At 42.4% G+C, this 24,336-nt stretch overlaps 1 protein-coding gene across 5 annotated transcripts in view; it reads left to right on the top strand.

The window, feature by feature from the left end:
* The window catches only part of AMPD2 (adenosine monophosphate deaminase 2), a 262,492-nt gene that overhangs the window by 225,593 nt on the left and 12,563 nt on the right, over positions 1-24,336 (top strand). For all 5 annotated transcript variants that reach the window (XM_082246180.1, XM_082246181.1, XM_082246182.1 and 2 more), the window contains exons 14-17: positions 3,367-3,530; positions 16,508-16,628; positions 23,159-23,332; positions 23,540-23,650. In XM_082246180.1, coding sequence (XP_082102306.1) covers positions 3,367-3,530; positions 16,508-16,628; positions 23,159-23,332; positions 23,540-23,650 — 570 coding nt within the window. The remainder of the gene's footprint in view (positions 1-3,366; positions 3,531-16,507; positions 16,629-23,158; positions 23,333-23,539; positions 23,651-24,336) is intronic.

Below are 24,336 nucleotides of genomic sequence, written 5' to 3'. Positions count from 1 at the left end.
CTGCACTTTTTTCATGGACATTGAATCATTTATTGATGGACTGTATTTACAATGAAAAGAAAAGATGGTCTCACGTAAATGTATTATATATAGATGATTTTTACACTGTTTTCAGATATTTATTTATGCACTATAATTTGTGTACACTATTGAAAGAGAGCGATGCACTTTTATGTATTACTTTGTTATCTTATCCACTTACTGACCGGCTATTGTAGGTAAGCTGGTTGGGGCAATGGTCATTCTCAGTGGACTTTTTAAAGGTCCACATTTGTCCAGAGTGTGCAAGTGCCAAGCATGTGCACAATGCCTGTGATTGTTCTGTCATTGGAAAGTGCAAATCACAGGCTAAAGGCACAGACCCAAACTGAATGGCTTTGTGCCTTGTGATAACTGAGAACCAATCATAGTTATGTAAACATAAAATACCAGAAAGAGAGAGAGCTGGAAGGAAGTGGAGCAGAACACGTGCCAACGCTTCTCAGGTAACATTGCTTCCACAGCCCACCAATGAAAGGGGAGAACACTAACCACAAGGAAAACTGAGCAGCAAGGGGGTACACAGACCAGCAGGAGAACACCCAAAGTACACTATCATAATGAGGTACTAACTCCTAACCACTGAAATCTGCAAGCTGATCTATGCATTACATAGGGGGGGATTTACTAAAACTAGTAAACTCAGAATCAGGTGCAGCCAGTGGTGTATTTAGGTTTTGTGCTGCCCTAGGCCTGACTAAACCTGGGCACCCCCTAATTTAACCACTTTACGTCCGCTCACAGTAATACTACTGCGGCAGAGTGGCTCGTTAGTATTAACGTCGTCAGACACTCCCCCTTCTGGGCGGCGCTTGCGCGCCGCCGGAGGCTCGCTCCCGCTGTTTTCATTCACAGCGGGAGTCGGGCCAGGGGAGGAGCAGCGGCGATCGCCGCTGCTCTGCCCCGATCGCCGGGGATCTAGTGTGGAGATCCGCCCGCCTGTGTAAACACAGCGGGCGGATCTCCATAGTGACAGGGAGTGACAGATCGGACTGTTCAGCATAGCTGGACATCCGATCTGTCCCTGACTCACTCAGTCACCTCCCCCCTACACGTCAGTAAGCACCAGGCATACATTAACCCCTCCCTCTCCAATAAAATTAACCCCTTCCCTGCCAGTGTCATTTTTACAGTAACAGTGCATATATATAGCACTGATTACTGCAGTAATGTCAATGGTACCCCCAAAAGTGTCAAAAATGTCAGTCAAGGGTCCGATCTGTCCGCCGCAATGTCGCAGTCCCACAAAAAAAAATCGCAGATCGCCGCCATTACGCGTTAAATAAAAAAAACACCAAAAATGACAGAAATCTTTCCCTTTGTTAGTAAACGCAATAACTTTTGCGCAAACCAATCAAAATACGCTTATTGCGATTTTTTTTACCAAACATAGGTAGCAGAAAACAAATTGGCCAAAAAATTTTTAAAAAATTGGTTTTTACATCTTTTTTGGGGGGAATTTCATATAAAAAAATGTTAAAAATATTGTTATTTTTTCAAAATAAACGCTCTTTTTTTGTCTATAGCGCAAAAAGTAAAAATCGCACAGGTGATCAAATACCACCAAAAGAAAGCTCTGTTTGTGGGAAAAAAAGGACGTAAATTTCGTTTGGGTAGGGCGTCGCACGACCGCGCAATTGTCAGTTGAAGTCGCACAGCGCCGAATCGCAAAAAGTGGCCTGGACGGAAGACAGCAAAATCCTCCGGTGGTAAAGTGGTTAAATATGACCCACCCCTTCCTGTAAAGACCACACCCCTTCATGTTTATGACCCGCCCTGTTATCTGTAAACCACAGACTATAACCGGTTTTTCAGTGCCCATCAGTGCAGCCCCATCAGTTTCCATAAGTTCAGCCTCATCAGTGCAGCCACATTACTGCCCATTAGTGCAGCATATCAGTGCATCATGATCAGTGGCCATCAGTACAGCCTCTTCAGTGGCCATTAGTGCGGCCTATCAGTGCCTCATATCAGTGCCCATCAGTGCTGCCTTATCAGTGGCCATCAGCGCAGCCTCATCAGTGGCAGTCATTGCAGCCTCATCGGTGGCCATCAGTGCAGCCCATTAGTGCAGCATATCAATTCAGCCCCATCAGTGAATGCTTATTAGTGCCAACTTTTTTGCTGCCCCCCTGCAAAGTGCCGCCCTAGGCCTGGGCCTTGTTGGCCTAGGCCAAGATACAACACTGGGTGCAGCTGTGCATAGTAACCAATACATTTCTAACTTCAGCTTATTCAGTTAGGCTTTGACAATAAAACCTAGACGCTGGTTGGTTACTATTCATAGCTGCACCAGAATTTGTACAATGCTGGTTTAGTAAATAACCCCCAAAGTCCACACCCCTGCACTCTGACTGCTGTACTGTTGTATGCTACGTATTACCAAACTAAAGCTTCATGTTTTTGGAGATTGTGTTACATAGAGGTTTACAGTTTAGGGTAAATTAGCATTCTTATATATTCTTAATGTCTTGCTGATGAAACAGTATATGCAGTATACAGTCTCCTGTAAAAAAAAAAAATTGTTGCAAGAATAGATATCTCCAAAATACTTACCATACCTCCCCACCCCAAAAAGGAGTCATTTTGGGGGTGCTTGTACAGATATTAAATTCCACCAAACAAGCTTTATCTGTATAACCAAATGATATAAAATCCATTTGCGTACACTATTTTATGACTTGAGCTCAGTCAACCAATTACAGCATGGGTGTCCAACCTTTTGGCTTCTCTGGGCCACATTGAGTGTAGATAAATTTTCTTGGGCCGCATATAAAGTAATAAAATGCTGCCGCGCCCATCCCACACGGCCGCCGCCCCCCCCCCCCCCCCCCCCACACTTATTTAACACAAGTAGAGGATGATCAAATGAAATGAAATCAGTATGCAGAGGTTTTACCACCATGATCACTTCAGTGGTTTGAAGTGCTCATGGTGGTAGGAGTCAGAAACAGTGCCCATGCTCCCCTCCCATCTGAGGCATCCTCTGCCTACCGTTAGTTGGAAGCTGCTGTGGCCGTGTCCCCGACCTGACTTCCTTCCTCCCCAGCAAAAAAAAAAAAATTATCAGGGGGCAGTGGGCCGCATTGCCTGTGGTTCCGGGCCGCAGGTTGGACATGTCTGCATTACAGCATTGAAAATGAAAAACAGTCTGAAAAGGAAGGGTGCGCAACATGCTGGTATTGAAGTGGTTGGGTAATGACAAAATTACCCTGAAAAAACAGGCCAGTATTGGAAAAGTAAAAATTGCTCTGGTCCATAAGGGGTATACAGATATGAAGGTGAAGTGGTAAAACACTACTTAACATATTCTTTTATGTTAATCAGGTGGATGGATTTGACAGTGTGGATGATGAATCAAAACCTGAGCATCGTATATTTAATATGGAGAGCCCTCTGCCTGAGAACTGGAGAGATGATGACAACCCACCCTATTCCTATTACTTGTATTACATGTTTGCCAACATGACCGTTCTGAACCACTTGCGCAGGTATATATACAGATCAAACTAGACACAACTGCCCTGTTGTAGTTTTTCTCTGCCTTTTACATTTATACTAAGACTGGATTGTTCGAGGGAACCCTAATATCTTGGAAGTGTTACTTTGGGGTCAATTCACTAAACTTTACCACATGTGGTAAGGGTATATTGTTACTCATTTGCATAAATTATCGCATGCGGTGAAAAAGTCCAATTCATTAAAAAAAAAAAAAAACATAAATATTGCAAAAAAACGTGCAGTAATCTGTTAAGTGAAATTCACAAACTAAACAGGAACTAAAAAAACGCACGATATTTATTACCACCCTTTTGGTGGCAGTAACCACAGGGGCGTAACTACCGGGGTTGCAGGGGTTGCAATTGCAACCGGGCCTGATGCTCCAGGGGGCTGTGTGGCTCCCCTGTACACCTGGATAGGAGGGGCGGCGGGGGCAGCATGTAGAGAAATCACTGTCCTCCTTTTTCCTCCTGTAGCTGCAGGAGGAAGATGGAGGAGAATGGTTCCTCTGTATGTTGCCCCCGCCACTCCTCCCTTTCTAGTTCAGTCGTGTTCTGCTGTCTCTGGGTCCGTGTGCTCCCCTGGTCTCCTCCCGTACTGTACTGACCCCCCCCCCCCCACACTGTGCTCCCTTCCATGTAGAGAAATCACTGTAGAGAAATCACTGTCTGCCTTTTTCCTCCTGTAGCTGCAGGAGTAAAATGGAGGAGATTGGTTCCTCCTATCTAATTTACTTGTGTTCTGCTGTCTCCGGGCCCCTGTGTTCTCCCCTGGTCCCCTGCCCTACTGTGCTGCCCCCCCACTGTGCTCCCTCCCCTCTCCTGCTGGCTGCTGCAGGGGACGTGTCACAATAAAGAACCAGGAAGGGGTCGGTAAATATGTAATTTTTCCAGCTCCTTCCTTTTCTGAATAGACAGAATCATAGTCAGTGACATTGTAAAAAAAATAAAAATAAAAGGATAAAAAATAATACAATTAAAGTACCAAAAAATAAAAACTACTCACACCAGCGAGTAAACTTCCAGGATCGCAAAGGTCACACTTGCGACCGGGCCCTGGCATTCCACTACCGTGGGGAGGCCCCAAGATGGCAGGAAAGGGGCCCACTGCAGAACTTGTGAAAGGGCCCCACTGCAGGGCCGTAATAAAGGGCCCCCCAACGAGAGTAAAGGGCCCCAGGATCAGTGGGAAGAGCCCCGGGCTTGAAGGGAAGGGCCCCAGCCAGGGGTCCGGGGGGGCCCTTTATGGTTTCTTGCACCAGGGCCCTGAAGGTTCTAGTTAGGCTTCTGAGTAACCAGTATGGTACCAGAAAGAGGGGCCTATTCAAACCCACAGAAAGGGGCCTAATTCTACCCACAGAACACCCACAGGAAGTGTTTTTTTTATTAAATCAAAAAAGCATGTGCAATGCAAATGAAATGCAAACATCGGCTGAAATTTACCCTAAAGGATTTTTTTAAAAAATATTTTTTTTTTAAATTAGACGTTGTTTACAAAAGTGCAATAATTGAGTATGTCAAGCATCAGTGTCTGCCCATCAATAGGGGGCACAGTGTCTGCCCATCAATAGGGGGCGCCGCCCCCCCCCCCCCCCAAGGCTAGTCATCCAAGTCATCATCATTAAAAAATAAATAAATCAGTTACCTTTAGTGTGTGATCTGTTCCCTTAAGTTTGTGCGGGGCGCCGGACACACTGGTGTCTATGGAAAGCAAAAGGGGATTTGTCATCACGTGACTGAGTCTGGGAAGCTCATTGGCCGATGCGTCCCACTGTTGCATTGGCTTCCTGCGATTGGTCCATAGGACGTAGTAGGGCGGTGCTTTCAGCGGAACCACGTCACTTCTGGCTGGCATGAGGCGCGGGTCACTGTCTTCTTCCTGCAGTGGAATTTGAGCATGGAGCCTGCCTGTAGCCTGACAGCCTCTGAGTCAGATAGAAGCACACCAGGAACCAGCAGTCACGCTCGCTGTCCCTGACTCCCTCCCCGCGTATTGCTGCTGCAGCATCTTCTTGTGTGACTGACGTGTCTCAGACTCTGCACTTCTGTTCTGGACTGGTAAGTGACTTTCTTGTCTGTGTGCTCTCTCTGTGGGATACGTGATGGGGAATATCTGAATATATTTGCATTGGGCAATTCTTGTACTAATGAGGAATATATGAGAATATATTGAATGGGGCAATTCCTGTACTAATGGCCCAATAGTACAGGAATTTCCCCATGCTATATATTCATATATTACCTATTAGTACAGGAATTGTCCCATGCAATATATTCATATATTCCCCATAGTACAGGAATTGCCCCATGCAATATATTCAGATATATATACACGAGAGACATATAGTGGAGAAGAGTAGAAAGAACCCCAAGAAATTCTTTAAGTATATAAACAGTAAGAAAGCGAGGCCAGAACACATTGGCCCCATAAAAGATGACAAAGGAAATATGGCCACTGAGGACAGAGAAAAGGCGGAAGTGTTAAATAATTTCTTCTCTTCAGTCTTCACAAAAGAATCAGGGGGCTTCACTAACCCAGCTTTTAAGGCCGAACTAAACAACACACCTCAGGTAATACCGCCATGGCTAACAGAAGATAGACTTAGAACTAAACTAGAGAAACTTAACATAAATAAATCCCCGGGACCGGATGGCTTGCACCCGAGGGTTCTTAAAGAGCTCAGCCAGGTGATTGCCAGACCATTATTCTTGATCTTTAAGGATAGTTTACAGACGGGTATGGTGCCAGCTGACTGGAAAAAAGCCAACGTGGTACCAATATTTAAAAAGGGGCCGAGATATATTCCAGGTAACTATAGGCCGGTCAGCCTAACATCTGTAGTCTGCAAGATTTTGGAGGGGATGTTAAGGGACCACATACAAGACTTTAGTAATGAAAACTGTATTATTAGTAGTAATCAGCATGGATTCATGAAAAATCGTTCTTGCCAAACCAATCTATTAACCTTCTACGATGAAGTGAGCTGCCACCTAGATAAAGGAAAGCCTGTGGATGTGGTGTATCTGGACTTTGCAAAGGCCTTTGACACCGTTCCCCACAAACGCTTACTGTACAAACTAAGGAAGGTAGGTATGGACCATAAGGTGAGTACCTGGATAGAGAACTGGCTCCAGGGGAGAGTACAGAGGGTGATGATTAATGGGGAGTACTCGGATTGGGCGAGTGTGGAAAGTGGGGTCCCCCAGGGTTCTGTCCTGGGACCAAACCTGTTTAATTTATTCATAAATGATCTAGAGGAGGGGATATCTAGTACAATCTCAGTATTTGTGGATGATACTAAACTAAGCATGCCAATATCTTCTATGCAGGATGTGGAAACCTTGCAAGCGGACCTGAACAAAATAACGGGGTGGGCAACTACATGGCAGATGAGGTTTAATGTTGAAAAATGTAAAGTAATGCACTTGGGGGCCATAAACCAGAAAGCAAGCTACTCACTAGGGGGGGGAACCTCTGGGTGAGTCTAGGATGGAAAAGGACTTGGGGGTACTGGTAGACAACAGGCTTGGCAGTGGCATGCAATGCCAAGCCGCTGCAAGCAAAGCCAACAGAATACTGGGATGTATTAAAAAGGGGATTCACTCCAGAAACAAAGAGATTATTCTCCCGCTCTACAAGACTCTGGTCCGGCCACATCTGGAGTATGCTGTCCAGTTCTGGGCACCGGCCCTTAGGAAGGATGTGCTGGAACTGGAAAGAGTCCAGAGAAGGGCAACAAAAATAATTAGGGGAATGGAGGACATCAGCTATGAGGAAAGACTACAAGCACTGAACCTATTCTCTCTGGAGAAGAGACGATTGAGGGGGGATATGATATCAATGTACAAATACTGTACTGGCGACCCTAGCATAAGGAACAAACTATTCAGAGAAAGGGAATACAATAAGACACGAGGCCACTCACTAAAACTAGAGGAAAGGCGGTTTAACCTTAAAGTGCGTAAGGGGTTCTTCACTGTAAGAGCGGTAAGGATGTGGAATTCTCTTCCACAAGCAGTCGTAATAGCAGGGAGCATTGATAGTTTCAAAAAACTATTAGATGGGCACCTTAGAGACCACAACATACAGGGGTATACAATGTACGGGTAAAAGCAAACACACACACACATCATAGGTTGAACTGGATGGACTGATGTCTTTTTTCAACCACACTAACTATGTAACTAAGATATTCCCCATTAGTAATTAGCCGCGTTTTCTTGCCGTGCAATGGCTATGTCTATGGACCTCAAAAAGTTATATTTTTCTGTTTGCACCCCCCAAAAATTTTGAGCACCAGCCGCCACTGTCAAGCATGACAATTACTCCAGCTAGAAGTGACCTCTTGAAATGGCCACTGTAATAATTTTGGTTATATACACCATTACAACAAGTTAAACTTGGATAGGAAAATGAAAAAAAAATGTACAAGCTGCACTGCTGTGATCTGTAGGAGATGTACAGCCAAACGAGCTATGGCTGTACATCTCCTTTAACAGATATTTTTAGGCAACAGAATTCCACATGTAAAAGACACAGCTTGGATTACCAAGCATCAGGAGACATAAATTTGATAAAGTAAGTCAAATTTCAGCATTCAGATACAGATTACTGTAAAAAATGTTAAATTAAAAAATAGTTTTCTTTGCAAAAGAAAAATAACAAACAACTTAAAACTTAAAATGGTATAAGGAAGTGACCCTAAACAGCCCTTAATCACCATCAGGTGCGATAAATGAAGGCATGAGAAAATGCAGTAGTTACCGAACTATCGAAAAAGTACTGCATTCGTAATTTAACTCTAAATTCTTAGTGAATTGAACTTTCACAACTGATTTACCACATGCGTTATTTTACCGCATTTTATTTGCCATCTCTTTGTGAATCAACCCCCATATCCCATATATTAGAATTCAGGGGAGATAGATGTCGGAGGAGAGCTGACAGGCAAAGGAAGGTATATTTGTACTGCAGCTAGCTGCAACCCTTCTTAAAGGGAAGTGTGTGTGTGACCCATCAGCAGTGCCGAGAAGTGTAGGGTGAAAATGTATAAGGATCCCTAAAACATAATAGGGAAGACTGTAATGTAGGCAAAGCATTAAATAATGACAGCAACATGTATTACCAGGGCCTGCATGGGGTTCTATAGACCATGCACCTCCAAAATTTTCAGAGACTTGTGTTTATAACTCAGCTTCATACACTATATTGTCAAAAGTATTGGGACACATGCCTTTACATGCACATGAACTTTAATGGCATCCCAGTCTTAGTCAGTAGGGTTTATTTTTCAGTTGGCCCACCCTTTGCAGCTATAACAGCTTCAACTCTACTGGGAAGGCTGTCCACAGAGTTTAGGAGTGTGTCTAAAGGAATGTTTGACCATTCTTCCAGAAGTGCAGTTGTGAGGTCAGGTACTGATGTTGGACAAGAAGGCCTGGCTCACAGTCTCTGCTCTAATTCATCCCAATAGTTTTCTGTCGGATTGAGGTCAGGACTCAAGCTCCTCCACCCCAAACTCACTCATCAATGTCTTTATGAATATTGTTTTGTGCACTGGTCCAAATCATTTGGTGGAGGGAGGATTATGGTGTGGGGTTGGAAATGAATTCAAGCGGAGACTGTGAGCCAGACCTTCTCATCCAACATCAGTGCCTGACCTCACAAATGCACTTCTGGAAGAATGGTCAAACATTCCAATATAGACCCTATGGTCTAAGACTGGGATGCAATTAAAGTTCATTGCCTGTAAAGGCAGGCGTCCCAATACTTTTAACAATATAGTATATATCATATATATATACCTTTATCTAGATATCTTCCCCCTGCATAGAGTTAAACAAAAAAAAATGTCTTAGTTGTTCAGTCAAGGGACACAGGGTCTTCCATGGGTGTTTTTGTATGGCTCCATGGCTACCTTTTTGTAACTAGACACTGGCAAATAATAAAAAAAAGCTGCTGGGACATCTCATATAGAACCCCTCCCAACCCCAGCCAGTCCCATTGTTTTCTAGTGTGCTTAGGTGATTGACCTCTAACCTCTACTGGGACAAACATACCTTCTTCTATGGAGTTTTTTTTATCTCTCTTCTTATAATTCTTCTATCAAGATGTATCTTCTCTCAAGATTCCTAGTTACACCAAAGCCATGGTGGCTATTACTGTATCTTCCAGATTGGTTGAGTCCTCGGCTAAGGACAGAATGAAGATGGTGGCAGGCCTGTGATTTTGCTGAGGCACTGGATACTGTTTGGGCGCTCTCTCCTTGGCACATAGTGCATCTCATTGAGATAGCCACAGGGTGCTATACAGGTCCAAGACCATGGTCAATCAGCAGCAGATGCCCTGTCCCCTTTTTCTTAGCAGACTCCACCATGCTACCTGCCTTTGCTTCAATGGCAGTCTGCCAGACCATTTATTTGTGGACTAAGCACATGGCCTAAGATCCTTGTTCCATCAGATACAGTGCCTTGCGAAAGTATTCGGCCCCCTTGAACTTTTCGACCTTTTGGCACATTTCAGGCTTCAAACATAAAGATATAAAACTGTAATTTTTTTGTGAAGAATCAACAACAAGTGGGACACAATCATGAAGTGGAACGAAATTTATTGGATATTTTTAAACTTTGTTAACAAATAAAACTGAAAAATTGGGCGTGCAAAATTATTCAGCCCCTTTACTTTCAGTGAAGAAAACTCTCTCCAGAAGTTCAGTGAATGATCTCTGAATGATCCAATGTTGACCTAAATGACTAATGATGATAAATAGAATCCACCTGTGTGTAATCAAGTCTCCGTATAAATGCACCTGCACTGTGATAGTCTCAGAGGTCAGTTTGAAGCGCAGAGAGCATCATGAAGAACAAGGAACACACCAGGCAGGTCCCAGATACTGTTGTGGAGAAGTTTAAAGCCGGATTTGGATACAAAAAGATTTCCCAAGCTTTAAGCATCCCAAGGAGCACTATGCAAGCGATAATATTGAAATGGAAGGAGTATCATACCACTGCAAATCTACGAAGACCTGGCAGTTCCTCTAAACTTTTAGCTCATACAAGGAGAAGACTGATCAGAGATGCAGCCAAGAGGCCCATGATCACTCTGGATGAACTGCAGAGATCTACAGCTGAGGTGGGAGACTCTGTCCATAGGACAAAAATCAGTCGTATACTGCACAAATCTGGCCTTTATTGAAGACTGGCAAGAAGAAAGCCATTTCTTAAGGATATCCATAAAAAGTGTTGTTTAAAGTTTGCCACAAGCCACCTGGGAGACACGCCAAACATGTGGAAGAAGGTGCTCTGGTCAGATGAAACCAAAATTGAACTTTTTGGCAACAATGCAAAACGTTATGTTTGGCATAAAAGCAACACAGCTCATCACCCTGAACACACCATCCCCACTGTCAAACATGGTGGTGGCAGCATCATGATTTGGGCCTGCTTTTCTTCAGCAGGGACAGGGAAGATGGTTAAAATTGATGGGAAGATGGATGGAGCCAAATACAGGACCATTCTGGAAGAAAACCTGATGGAGTCTGCAAAAGACCTGATGCTGGGACGGAGATTTGTCTTCCAACAAGACAATGATCCAAAACATAAAGCAAAATCTACAATGGAATGGTTCACAAATAAACATATCCAGGTGTTAGAATGGCCAAGTCAAAGTCCAGACCTGAATCCAATCGAGAATCTGTGGAAAGAACTGAAAACTGCTGTTCACAAATGCTCTCCATCCAACCTCACTGAGCTCGAGCTGTTTTGCAAGGAGGAATGGGCAAAAATTTAAGTCTCTCGATGTGCAAAACTGATAGAGACATACCCCAAGCGACTTACAGCTGTAATCGCAGCAAAAGGTGGCGCTACAAAGTATTAACTTAAGGGGGCTGAATAATTTTGCACGCCCAATTTTCCAGTTTTTTATTTGTTAAAAAAGTTTGAAATATCCAATAAATTTCGTTCCACTTCATGATTGTGTCCCACTTGTTGTTGATTCTTCACAAAAAATTACAGTTTTATATCTTTATGTTTGAAGCCTGAAATGTGGCAAAAGGTCGAAAAGTTCAAGGGGGCCGAATACTTTCGCAAAGGCACTATATATCAGTCTGTACCCAGACCTCTAATCTTGGCCTTTTGATACTGAATGAGCATCTTTGCAAATAAGCTTTACTAGGTCCCCAGGATGAGTCTTTTCTCTATTCACATGCATTTGATCCTTTGGCTTAAATTGTGGCCTGCAGAGTGACTTGTAAAAAATGCCTAGAGCATATACTGTGTATCAAGTATAGCTAGAAGATTACAGGGCGTTAAAGTACTTTCCTTCCCCAAGCAAAAAAAGACTTGGCCTTCAATAGTAGGACTTATACTCTGAGGTTTCTTTTCTCCCTCTCAGTCCTTCAGTTCCAAATCAGACAGGGACATTCTTTGGGGTGCTCACACTTGTCAGAGTGGGGAGATGTCTGTCAGCCTTTTGGTCCCAGGAAATCTCATATGTTTGGGATCAGAGTGGCATTTCCAGGGGCCACAAACTGGAATTTTGAACTTTGTCTCCTCCTGTCATCTGTCTCAAGGAGTCTGGTCCATTCTGGGTCTAAAGATTAAACTTTTTCCTGCGTGTTAAGAATTTCTGCCTGTCCATAGCCCCCAGGGCTTTTACCAAGGTACTTGCACTGGTGTTAGCCCTGATCCATGCTTAAGGGATTCATGTTGTGGGGTACCGTAGCTGGATGATCTCCCGCGGAAAGATCCACCCCCCCCCCCATTCCTATCAGTGAGTATCCAGTGGACATTGCAGGCTTTGCAGAGCTTCGGTTGGATCCTCATCTTGCAGAAGTCCTCTCTGGAACTGTCTCACAGATTAGAGTACTTACACCTGTTAGACATGACGTTGTCCATGATCTTCTTGCCCTGGGACAAACGTTTGTCTCTCAGCTTTTTGCCTGGGCTAGGGTGGAGTCCTAGATGCCCTGTCAGTACAGAGGACTTGGTCATCTGAGGAACTCATCTTCCCATCACTTTTCAACAGTTAAGCGTGATTTGGTTGTCCTCACAACGCTGAACCCCTCAATTGTGAGGGCACCCAACGAGAATCCAGTCAGACAATGGTACCTGCCAAACTCAGCTGAGTGGGTGAGTCCATACAGATGATGTGTGGTAATTCACTAACATTTGGCTACCTGCACACAGCTCAGCATTAGGACAGTTGAGCTCCTTTGTGAATTTAGGCATTTCCATATGCTTAATTTACACTGGCACTGCTGCATTTAGCTATCCTGAATGCAGGAGAAGTTCTTCAGGCAGTTTAAACAGTACAATCTTTTATGCCTCCTAGATCACTATTTCTGTATTTACTTATATGTTTTACTTTAACCGTGTTTGGTCATGTTTATATGCGTTTAGTCATGCTTAGAGTGCTTAGTCGAATCCTGGATGCACAGAATTCTGATTTCTCTAAATGCAGCAAAATGCTCAAAAAGAATGACATGATTGAAAAATAATTACATGCATTTATATGCCTTTAGAAGTGTCTTCTAAACACATATATACTCAGGTTTGACAGTGCCAGTGTGAATGGGGCACTAAACCAGACTGACGTTGACACAAATAGCTGTTTCATTCCTGTTTATATGCAGTTTAGCTTTTCGGTGTATCAAGAAGTATCTTTGCTTGCATTACCATTCAGGCTGTTTTGCTAAGTGGATTGCTTTGTGTCAACAGGGACACTCAAGACCTTTATAAATAGGGGTTTTGATGTTAAAATATGCTGCTTATAAAGTTATGATTATGGAGAAGACTCCATAAGCACTTCAGGTGTAGTAAATTTGCACGTATTCCTGAAAGAGACCCTGGCACCAGACTATTCATTTCAAAACCAAACTTTTCATAGGATTTAATGTGCATTCTCTGCATTTTATTATTTGGATGTTATTTAACTGATAAGCCTATGTTGTGTAGACATCTGAAAGTCCTGAGACTGCAGCAGGTTGGATGTCATGTTTACAGCTCCAACAGACTCAGAGCTGTCACTCAAGTGAGACATTATAATACTCCTTCCTCATCTGCTTCATAAAGGATTATGTAAGGAGGTGAAGGAACAGTTGAAGGAGCTGGACCAGCACAGACAGTAATTAGACACTCCCAGAAGAAAAGAGGGCTGACGTGCAATTGGAGAGGAATCTGTTCTTGGGAATTTACACTTTCTGGAGTGTCAGTTTCCTCGTAAGTTCAGAGGCACATTGCAAGTCAATAAAAATGGTTATGGAAAGTTAAAGATTAAGTTCACTTTTGTAAAAGAAATTAATAAATGCATATTTTTTTTTGCTGGTAAAAAAATGTACATGTATTATTTTTTCTCTTAGGAGCTTGCAAAGCATTGCATCTGTGATTAGCATATCACTGTTTTTTATTCTATGGGCTTGTATGCTTGAGCCTTCTGGTAAGCGTATATATTCATATATCCCACGAGTGGTGAGGTGGAGGTACACATTGATTAATGTCAAGGTGGAGCTTTATACCCGCACTGAGGAAAAGTGGTGATGGACTTTCTACCTGCACGGACTCTATTTTAAGATTTATTGTGTATTTTGTATACATTGGGTTTTAGCATATATTGTGTTTACGATTACATATCGCATTCCATGCAGATAACCTTATTAAGCGCCGCTTGTGCGTATTCATATGCACCTTTTTTTTCATTTTGTGTATCTATTTAGGTGGCTGCTTTTTGTGCATCAGCACGTTTTTTTCTACTAGTACTAAGCGCTGGGTGATTGAGTTTTCAGTTCTTGGTGCTCAGTCCTTTTTTTAGCATATCACTGTTGCAATGTCAGGCTCTGGCAAACTGCTGTCTGCCTGTACTTCTCGTATGGACAAATTATGCAGCTGTGCAGGCCACGATGTTCTTAAGGGCTTTTTCACACGGAGCGGACCGTATTGCGATCCGCTCCGGCATTTTTTTTTTTATTACGGACACGGATGACACTTTTGTCATCCGGTCCGTATGTCCGCATATCATTACATCCGTTTGCGGATGATATACGGACATAATGGATGTCAATGCAATTGCAGATGTCAGCGGATGAAACCGCTGACATCCGATTTACCGTCCTTTCCGTTTTTTAAATGGAAGAAAAAATAGGGTTCTGTTCCGTTCCAAAAAACGGAACAGAAATGAAAGGACGGTCATCCGCTGACATCCGCAATGCCATTGACATACATTATGTCCGTATATCATCCGCAAAAAAAATAGGATGATATACGGACATACGGAACGCCCGTGTGAAAGAGCCCTAAATTGTGACAGTAGGTGCAGAGTGAGTATCCTCCACCCGCTGTCACACCTGCTTCCTGACACTATGAGAGATCAGAGGAGATGTGGGGGCTGCTGCTTTAGTAACAGGTTACATGTTCCACCCGGCCGAAACATATACCATGTTACTAAAGGTGAAGTTGGTGACAAGGTCTGTTTAAAATCCCACACTGCTCACATTTGTTAAGATGGCTCTGTTTTTCAGTGCAAAAACATTTAATTATGCTGTCATTGGCTTAGTTTATGTACCAAAGAATGATTGTCAATTTTTTAGCTCTCAAGGATTCCAGTGATTTATGTTGAGATTTAAATCTTGGTTATAGAGATTTTGTGAGGCCTGGTTGAGAGAATATTAACTGTGATGTTATACAGTAAATGTATATACATAGTTACATAGTTAGTCAGGTTGAAAAAAGACACAAGTCAATCCGGTTCAACCAAAAAAAAACAAAAAACAGTATTGAAAACCCAACCATACAATCCCATATACACAATCCTATACCCATTGTTGATCCAGAGGAAGGCGAAAATAAACCCCAGCAAAGCATGATCCAATTTGCTACAGCAGGGGAAAAAATTCCTTCCTGATCCCCCAAGAGGCAATCGGATATTCCCTGGATCAACTTTACCTAAAAAAAAATGTAATACACATTTATATTATGTACACCTAGGAAAGAATCCAGACCTTTGTTAAAGCAATCTAGTGAGCTAGCCAGAACCACCTCTGGAGGGATTCTATGCCACATTTTCACAGCTCTTACGGTGAAGAAACCTTTACGTATTTGGAGACAAAATCTGTTTTCCTCTAGACGTAAAGAGCGCCCCCTTGTCCTCTGTGTTGACCTTAAAGTGAACAACTCAAGTTCACTATATGGTCCCTTTATGTATTTATAACATGTTGATCATATCCCCCCTTAATCTCCTCTTCTCAAGAGAGAATAAATTCAGTTCCTCTAATCTTTTCTCATAGCTGAGGTCCTCCATGCCTCTTATCAGTTTGGTTGCCCTTCTCTGCACTTTCTCCAGTTCCCCGATATCCTTTTTAAGAACTGGTGCCCAAAACTGAATTGCATATTCCAGATGGGGTCTTACTAATGATTTGTACAGGGGCAAAATTATATCTCTCTCTCTCTGGAGTCCATGCCTCTGTTAATACAAGAAAGGACTTTGCTTGCTTTGGAAACAGCAGCTTGGCATTGCATGCTATTATTAAGCTTATGATCTACCAGAACACCCAGATCCTTCTCAGCTATGGATTCCCCCAGTTCTACTCCACCTAGTATGTATGATGCATGCATATTCTTAGCCCCCAAGTGCATAACTTTACATTTATCAACATTAAACCTCATTTGCCACATAGTTGCCCAATGAAACAGTGCATTGAGGTCAGCTTGTAAGTTGGAGACATCATGTAAAGAAGTTATTCCACTGCAAAGCTTGGTGTCATCTGCAAAGACTGAAATGCTACTTTTAATCCCAGACCCTATATAATTTATAAATATATTAAAAAGTAAGGGTCCCAACACTGAACCTTGGGGTACACCACTGATAACTTTAGACCATTCAGAGTAAGAATCATTAACCACTACTCTCTGATTTTTTTGTTGCTTCACTGAAAATGTATATAACTTTGTTTTTCTTTTTCCCTTTGTGGCAACAGGCAACGTGGGTTTCATACTTTTGTACTGAGACCACATTGTGGGGAAGCAGGACCTATTCACCACCTTGTATCTGGATTTATGCTGTCACAGAACATCTCACATGGACTTCTTCTCCGCAAGGTAACGCTCCCAGCATAGCTTTTACCTGGAAAAATGAAAGAGTTGCACAATTGCTGTACATTTTATTGGTCTCTGTCATGGAAATGTCTGTTTGAATGTTCTGCCTTGATGGGGAGTAAAAGGGCCATTCTAAAGCACCAGTTGTGCCAGCAACTACTTGCCATTCACATTTAGACATACTTCAAATAACTTATGATATCTGTGATTTGCTCTAGTGGTCCAAGGCTGTATAAAGTTTATGGAGGTAGAAAGTTTATTCTTGATAACAGCAATAACATACTAGATATCAAGTATGAGATCTGGTATGTTATTGTTAAATCAAGCAAATAATAAAAAACATAAAATAATAAAAACATACATCACATATCCTAAATGCTTGTGGACGAACAGTAGTTACCAGCCTGCAGAAGTCCATATATTCCTTGACCTTTAGTTCATGTCTAAATTCTCAATAATAGATGCAGGAATTGATGACGAATCAACATTCCACAATGAACAGTGACAGCAGAATAAAAATAAAATGAATGAATTTCTATTAAAAAATGGATATACTGGTATTAGCTGAAGTGTGCCAAATGATATTCAATCCCTCCTCTACTTTTGCTGTTCTTTTATTGGTGCTAAATTTATGGGGAAGGGTGATATTCAGGTCAGTTCAATAATGGGCATATTTATAATGCAGTGAATGTGACATTGACCAAACATGCAGATTATTCTTTCTATGGAATGTGATTTCATATAAAGTAAATGATTCACCACCAGCTAATGTTTGGTGAATGTCACATTTGTTGTTCTATATAAATATACCTCTTAGCTATAACAAATGTTATTTGCCCTGATGATGGGACTGTTATTTAAACTATTGTTGGCTTTGATTGCCAAGAAAAATGGTTGGTTTAGTAAATACCAATAATTATACCCTAATCGGGTATATTTGTAAATGTTTATAGACAAGATTCACACAATTTCAGCCAAGATTTAAAAATGTTTCCAATGGAATACAAATTATAAATTTGCTCCAATGTATTGAGTCTATTATCTCTTAACCACTTACTGCAAAGTGACGTAGCCCTACGTCTGCAAACTTTGCGGTAGTACACCGGGATGATGCCTCTAGCTAGAGACACCATCCCGGTACCGTGGTTTAGAGCCAATGGTCGGCTTTCCGTCGGTAATGACCGATGCGGCTCGGGAGCCGCTCGATCAATACCCGGGTGAGCGGGAGGGGACGTCCCCCCCTCCCGCCGCCTTCCATGACTTTGTTCGGGGCTCCTGTCCCACGGGAGCCCCGAGTACCCAGCCGGCACGTCGGCCGCCTGGATGGAGTCCTGATCAAAGCCGGAAACGGCTTAGATCGGTTCTCCGATGACGTAACACGGAGGCGGCGTCCATGACGTCACTTCCGGCTTACTGTGCTGCAAAAGGCGGTAAATTTAAAAAACGGCTGTATGCAAAAACGCCATTTTTGGCATTTTGCATACATGGAAGTGTAGTGGAGGGGTCGAGGGTCTTTTAGACCCTCGATCCCTCCATAAAGAGTACCTGTCACTGCACATTGGTGTCACAAGGGATGTTTACATTGCTTGTTACAGCAATAAAAGTGATCAGATTTTTTTTTTTTTTTAAAAACCTGTAATAAAGTTAAAAAAAATGAAAAAATAAATAGGAAAAAAAAAAATAATTTTAGCTGCCCCCGTCACCGTTAGCTCGCGCACAAAAAAAAACGTATACAGAAGTCGAGCCGCGAATGAAATCGCTGTTCAAACCACAATAATTAAAAAAAAAAATCTACACTCTAACTCTAAACTGGTAACCGTTAAAAAAATTTAAAGTGTCGCCTATTGAGATCTCTATTGACTGTAGTTTGTCGCCATCCCACGGGGGGCGCAATTTTAAACCGTAACATGTTGGGTATCTATTTACTCGGCGTGACATCATGTTTCACAATATATAAAAAAAATGGGCTAACTGTTTAGTATTTTTTAAATGCAGTGAAATGTAATTTTTCTAAATTTTTCCAAAAAAATGGCGTTTTAAAGACCGCTGAGCAAATACCGCGTGACAAAAAATATTGCAATGACCAACATTTTATTCTCCAGAGTCTTTGCTAAAAAAATGACTCAGGCAAAGCTTTATCGCTCTGAGTTCCAGAATATTGATTGGTAGTCTGGACTCCTCCACAGTCCAGGACCCCTGGACACACAGCTTCCCAAGCACTACTCCCCAGCCATAGAGGCTGCCATCCGTGGCTACCATGGTCCAATACAATGGGAGGAAGGACTTGTCCTGACGTAGGGCAAACAAGTGAAGCCAGCACAGAAGAGCACTCCTTGTGCTGTGACTCAACCAAATCATAGTGTCCAAAGATTTTGGATCTTTGTTCCACTTGACAAGAGTTTCCCTTTGTAAGGGTCTCGTGTGGAACTGAGCAAATGGAACTGCCTCAAAAGTCGACGTCATCAGACCTAAGGCTCGCATGCAAGTCTGCAGAGAGGACAAGTTGCTGGATAACAGCAAACAAATCACCCTCTGCAACTTTTGCAGCTTTTCCAGGGGAAGAAACACCCTCGCTGAAGCTGAGTCCAGAGTCAGGCCCAGATAATCCAGTTGTGAAGATGGTACCAGAGCAGATTTCTTTTAAATTGATGTTACAACCAAACTCTTGCAGAGTCCGTACAGTGATCGTCAAGTCGCCCAACAGGACCGAATGTGAGTCTGCTCTTAAGAGAAGATCGTCCAGGTCCCCAAGTACCGCAACCCGCCATTGTCACAGTAATGCCAACACCAGAGCCAACACTGGTGAAGACCCTGGGAGCGGAAACGAGAACAAAGGGCAACGCCACAAATTGATAATGCTCTTCTCTTACAGCAAAGAGAAAAGAAAACACTGGTTTCCAGTGTAAATAGGGATGTGTAGATATGCGTCCTTGATATCGATGGAGGCCAAAAAGTCTCCTTGGTGTAGGGACGCCACTACCGTGCGAATGGACTCCATTCGAAAACGTCTGTACCCGCACAAAACAATTCAGAGCCTTGAGGTCCAGGGTTGGACACACTTTGCCTTCTTTCCTGGGAACAGTGAACAGATTTGAATAGAACCCCTAAAAGCGTTCCTGAGAGGGAACCGGCACAATCACCCCTTGCGACAGCAGATCTTGTACCGCCTCTCCTAGATCCCTCAACCGATCTGGGGATAGGCGTAGGTTGGACGGGAAGAATCTGTCCGACAGACGAGACCTGAATTCAAATTTGTAACCCGATCGGATCCGTTTGTGGACCCATTTGTCCTGAATCATAGAGGTCCATGGTTCCGGTAAGAAGCGAAGACCTCCCCCCACCCCAGTTTAGGCTGAGGGCGTCCCTTCATGCAGATGGGGATTTGTCTGCAGATCTGGATAGGCCTGCTCTTGGCTTACCCGACCATGTCTTCTTGGAACCCCCAGAAACCCTAAATGGCTTAGAGCCTTTCTTTTGCGTGCCGGGGCATGCAATGGCCGCCTGTGGGCTGTAAAATAAGGCCCCCGTCTATTACGTGGTGACTTGCCCTTGGAGGACTGAGGAAGAAGAGATCCCGTAAGGGGAGCTCTGATAGAGCCTTTTTTGAAGCCTGATTCGCAGACTAGCTTTTTAGCCACACCATGTGTCTAATAGCCACCCCCACCGCGGATACTCTGGCTACAAGAGGGGCCGCATCTAGGGATGCATCACATATAAATAGTAGGGCTTGGACCATTTGGTCCATTAGCTCTGTCAGGCCTGGAGAGAGCTGTTCTGTTTCTAGGTCACTTTTTAGATTTGGAAAAAGTTTGCTATTGCTAGAAGCATGGACTTTCCCGGCACAGCAATATGACACTCATGTCGTAAAAAATATTTTATTAGGAAATGTTTAAAAAAGTTTGAAACATTATAGCAAAGTAAATGAAAATACAATCAAAAACATTATTAAAAATAGATCATACATATAACATCACAGTCATAGAGTAGGGTAACCCTCAATCACCGCTAGGGTGTATATATATACTATAAAGACCTGAAAACACTTCTTCAGGAGAGTATAATGAAATAGAGTATCAACATACGATCTAAAAGGAACAAGGGGACAGTGCATGAGTTTCATACAATACATCATTGATTTATATATCCTACAATAGGTTGAATGTGTCTGAAAAGGCAAATATGTCTATAACAATGTATATCAGCAAGTATATTAAGAGGTTTCTTACCAATACGTGATGTATAAACACAGGTAACAACAGGTCCCAGTACGGAACTAGTTTAGACAGTTTGCATTGCAGTGCAGAGTAGCCAGACGCCAGAACTATAAGTAGATAGAGGTGGGAGGACACTTAAGGAGAGAACTTTTCTCACATTCTTTTGATCTAAAAGTATAGAGAATTTATAGTCAATGTGTATCTACTGACACTCAGACGAGCTCTATAATTGATACAATGAAGATAAATATCTATTGGGGTACAGGAGGAACAAAATGCAGGTCTCCAATTTCTTACCCGAAGTATGCTCATTGATAGGGAAGGCTGTACCTGATGGGATACGATCAGCTCAGACAGACGGTTGTCTGGGGTGCGTCAAAATGTATTTAACACCTCATAGTACGCAATGTCCAGTTCTATAAAGAAAATATAGTATACTGTCCACATGAACAGTGTATAATATAGCCCTAAACAGGGTATGTGTTACACGGTGGTGGAGGGTAATATATATGAAATGAAAGATTTCGTATACATATATCTCTATACACATGTAATCAGTCCGCATACCTGTCCGAGAATGGAGTGCTGTTCCTCCACAACCCTGGATACACAGGTTAAATGCCAAACGGTCAATAGATATGAAGAGTTTTTTTCTAGGTGTGCCTTCTAATCCGTTGGGTACATGAGGAATAAGAGCAAAGCTGGAGTCACACCTAAATGTTGTAACAGCAGATAATGACACTGCTGGTAAATGGGAATACAAATGAATCACTGTGTGTTGCTACTTAAGTAAGAGGCAGACAAGGAGCAAAAAGATACCTTGTCTGGCCACTAGGTGGCAATCGTCAGAATGGGCTAGTCAATGTGGGTCTTACCTCGTGCAAACCGCCTATTAGATGGTCTATTCCTCAAGAGCCTCGGGTAGGATGTGCCCCTGGTGTTATTTAAAAAAAAAAAACAAGACTTTACAATCACTTTAAAGACAGATTCTTTTTATTTACAGTTGCACAACTGATTTACATCCTAAACAGAGCTAGTAAGGGCCCCTTTGCTAACATCTTACAAACACTTTGAAAGCTGGTTGCTTGTAAAACTTTTCATAAAGAGTAACAGGCAGTTTTGAAAGAAACTCAAGTTAGGCTGGCCTTACATGAATCAGTTTTTTTTTTTTTTGGCTGATCGAAAAAAACTGAGTGGATTCTCAGGAAAATGTTCCAACAACCTGGTTCGAGAGAAGGCAACTATTAGACTGACTTCTCTGGAACGGAAATTAGTATAAATGTATCTAAATTTGGCCGGTCCTTACAGCTTTAAGCTGCTAAGAAATCCAAAGGACACTTTAGCAGTTCAGTTTAGAGAGGATTAGTGGAAAGAAATATGCACTTTTTGTCAAACAATTAACTTTAAAAAATAAAACTAAATTAGGATATTTAAACATTTCCTATTTTTTTTTTCATGGTCAAAGATACACTTTTACATACCTTGATCAATTGGGAAGCAATCAAATGGACAATTCAATATATTATAGTTAAAATCAAAATTTCACCTGTTTAGAAATACCCTCCACAGAGAGAACTGAGGACTAGTTGCACATAAAAAAAAAAAAAAAAAAGAATGATGGCCATAATAATTGCATAGAAATAGGCTTTAAAGTTAGAGTTTTTCTAAAGATGTCTCCTATTCATTTTTCCACCATTGCTTAAAGCGGAGTTCCACCCTGGATTTTTTTTTTTTTTTTAAATACCCCCGGGACAGTCAGGGCTAGTACATTCCACAATGGCTAGCCTCTGATCTGTCCCGGGTTGCACTTACCTGTTAGGACAAATACTTACCTTGAAAACATCTTGTCCAGCGCTGCCATCTCAGATGTGGGCAGCTTGAAGCCAGCGAGATCCCCTTCGGCGTCTTCTTCCGCCTTCTTCGGTCCCACAATGCTCTGCGCCGGCCCCGACGTCACTTCCGGGTCGCGCGCGTCATCCCTCTACAGCTTCTGGGCATGCCCAGAAGCTGTTTAGAAGGGGATGACGCGCGCGACCCGGAACTGACGTCGGGGCCGGTGCAGGCGCAATGATTCCTGGGAGCTAGGACGTTCAGCTCCCAGGAATCATTACAGAGCCAGGAAGTGACGACGGGCCGAGGAAGGAGGAAGAAGGAAGTAAGGTAAGTATTTTTTCTTCGCTACGAGGTAAGTAAAAAAAAAAAAAATATGCGATTATCCATTTCTTTTTCAGGTGACCCGGAGCGAGAAGATGGAGGTAAGTATTAAATTAGGGTGGAACTCCACTTTAAGCTAGTTTTCTTCTATTTCTGTTGTTGCAGGCTCCAGTTTTGCAGTATTTGTACTACCTGGCACAGATTGGCATCGCTATGTCACCTTTAAGCAATAACAGTCTGTTTCTGAGCTATCACAGGAATCCTCTCCCTGATTTCTTATCACGTGGCCTTATGGTATCACTGTCCACAGATGACCCTCTTCAATTTCATTTTACAAAGGTACTGTTGTGCACAACATTTATATATTTTATAAAATAATACACTACTCATGTCTGTGTGGTTTTCATGAAGTACATCCCATGAGATTTTATTTCATTGGTAGTAAATTTTTTTCAGTTGTCAGCAAGGGGTTACGTTTTATGATCACAGACATTAAAAATCTTGTGTGTAACTGAATGCCTTCTTATATTTATATCTATGTTACAGGAGCCTTTGATGGAAGAATACAGCATCGCAACCCAAGTATGGAAACTGAGCTCATGTGATATGTGTGAGCTGGCAAGAAACAGTGTTTTAATGAGTGGATTTCCTCACAAGGTGATTCAGTTATGCATCAGATTATCTATTTTAAGCTTATTAAAAGAAATGTAATGCCGGATTTTTTCATGTGAAAACTTTCACAAACAGGTGTAACAGATCAATTTTAAGTAAACCTGTACTGTAGATCAGTGTTTCCCAACTTTTTTTTTTTTTGCAAGGCACCCCTTAAAATTTTGCACAATCTTCAGGCACCCCTCTAAAGTGTAAAAAATTAAACAAATAGTTTTACATAACGAAGCAACATCCACATACATAGGACACCCAACATTACACATGATTTATTCTTCTTAAGCAAATACACCTTTGCACATTGGTACAGACTAGTAGTCCAATGTTTCTCTTTTCCCTAAGTTTTTCTCCCTCACTGACCCCTGTACTGACGGAGAGGGTGCTGTGCAGGCGCCTGATGTCCTCCTTATCAACCAATGACAGAATTGGTTGTTAGGATGCCGGCAACTGAAAGGTTGTAATGGTGCACAATGAAAACCTGTGGCTTTGTGTAACTAAAAGGCAGGCTTGGTTCACCTGCTGGCTTATATACAATTTTTGGGAAATTTGCCAAGGCATCCCTGATGGAACCTGAAGGCACCCTGGTTGAAAAAGACTGCTATAGATATATGAAAGTTGTGTTTGCTGATCTGTTTTACTGACAATGTTGATTCCCTTGCGTTCATACTGATTCA

The sequence above is a fragment of the Pelophylax lessonae genome, assembly GCF_965119305.1.
Source record: "Pelophylax lessonae genome assembly, chromosome: 2".
Classification (NCBI taxonomy): domain Eukaryota; kingdom Metazoa; phylum Chordata; class Amphibia; order Anura; family Ranidae; genus Pelophylax; species Pelophylax lessonae.
The sequence above is the reverse complement of the archived record's forward strand: the minus strand, read 5'-3'. Positions and strand labels throughout refer to the sequence as shown.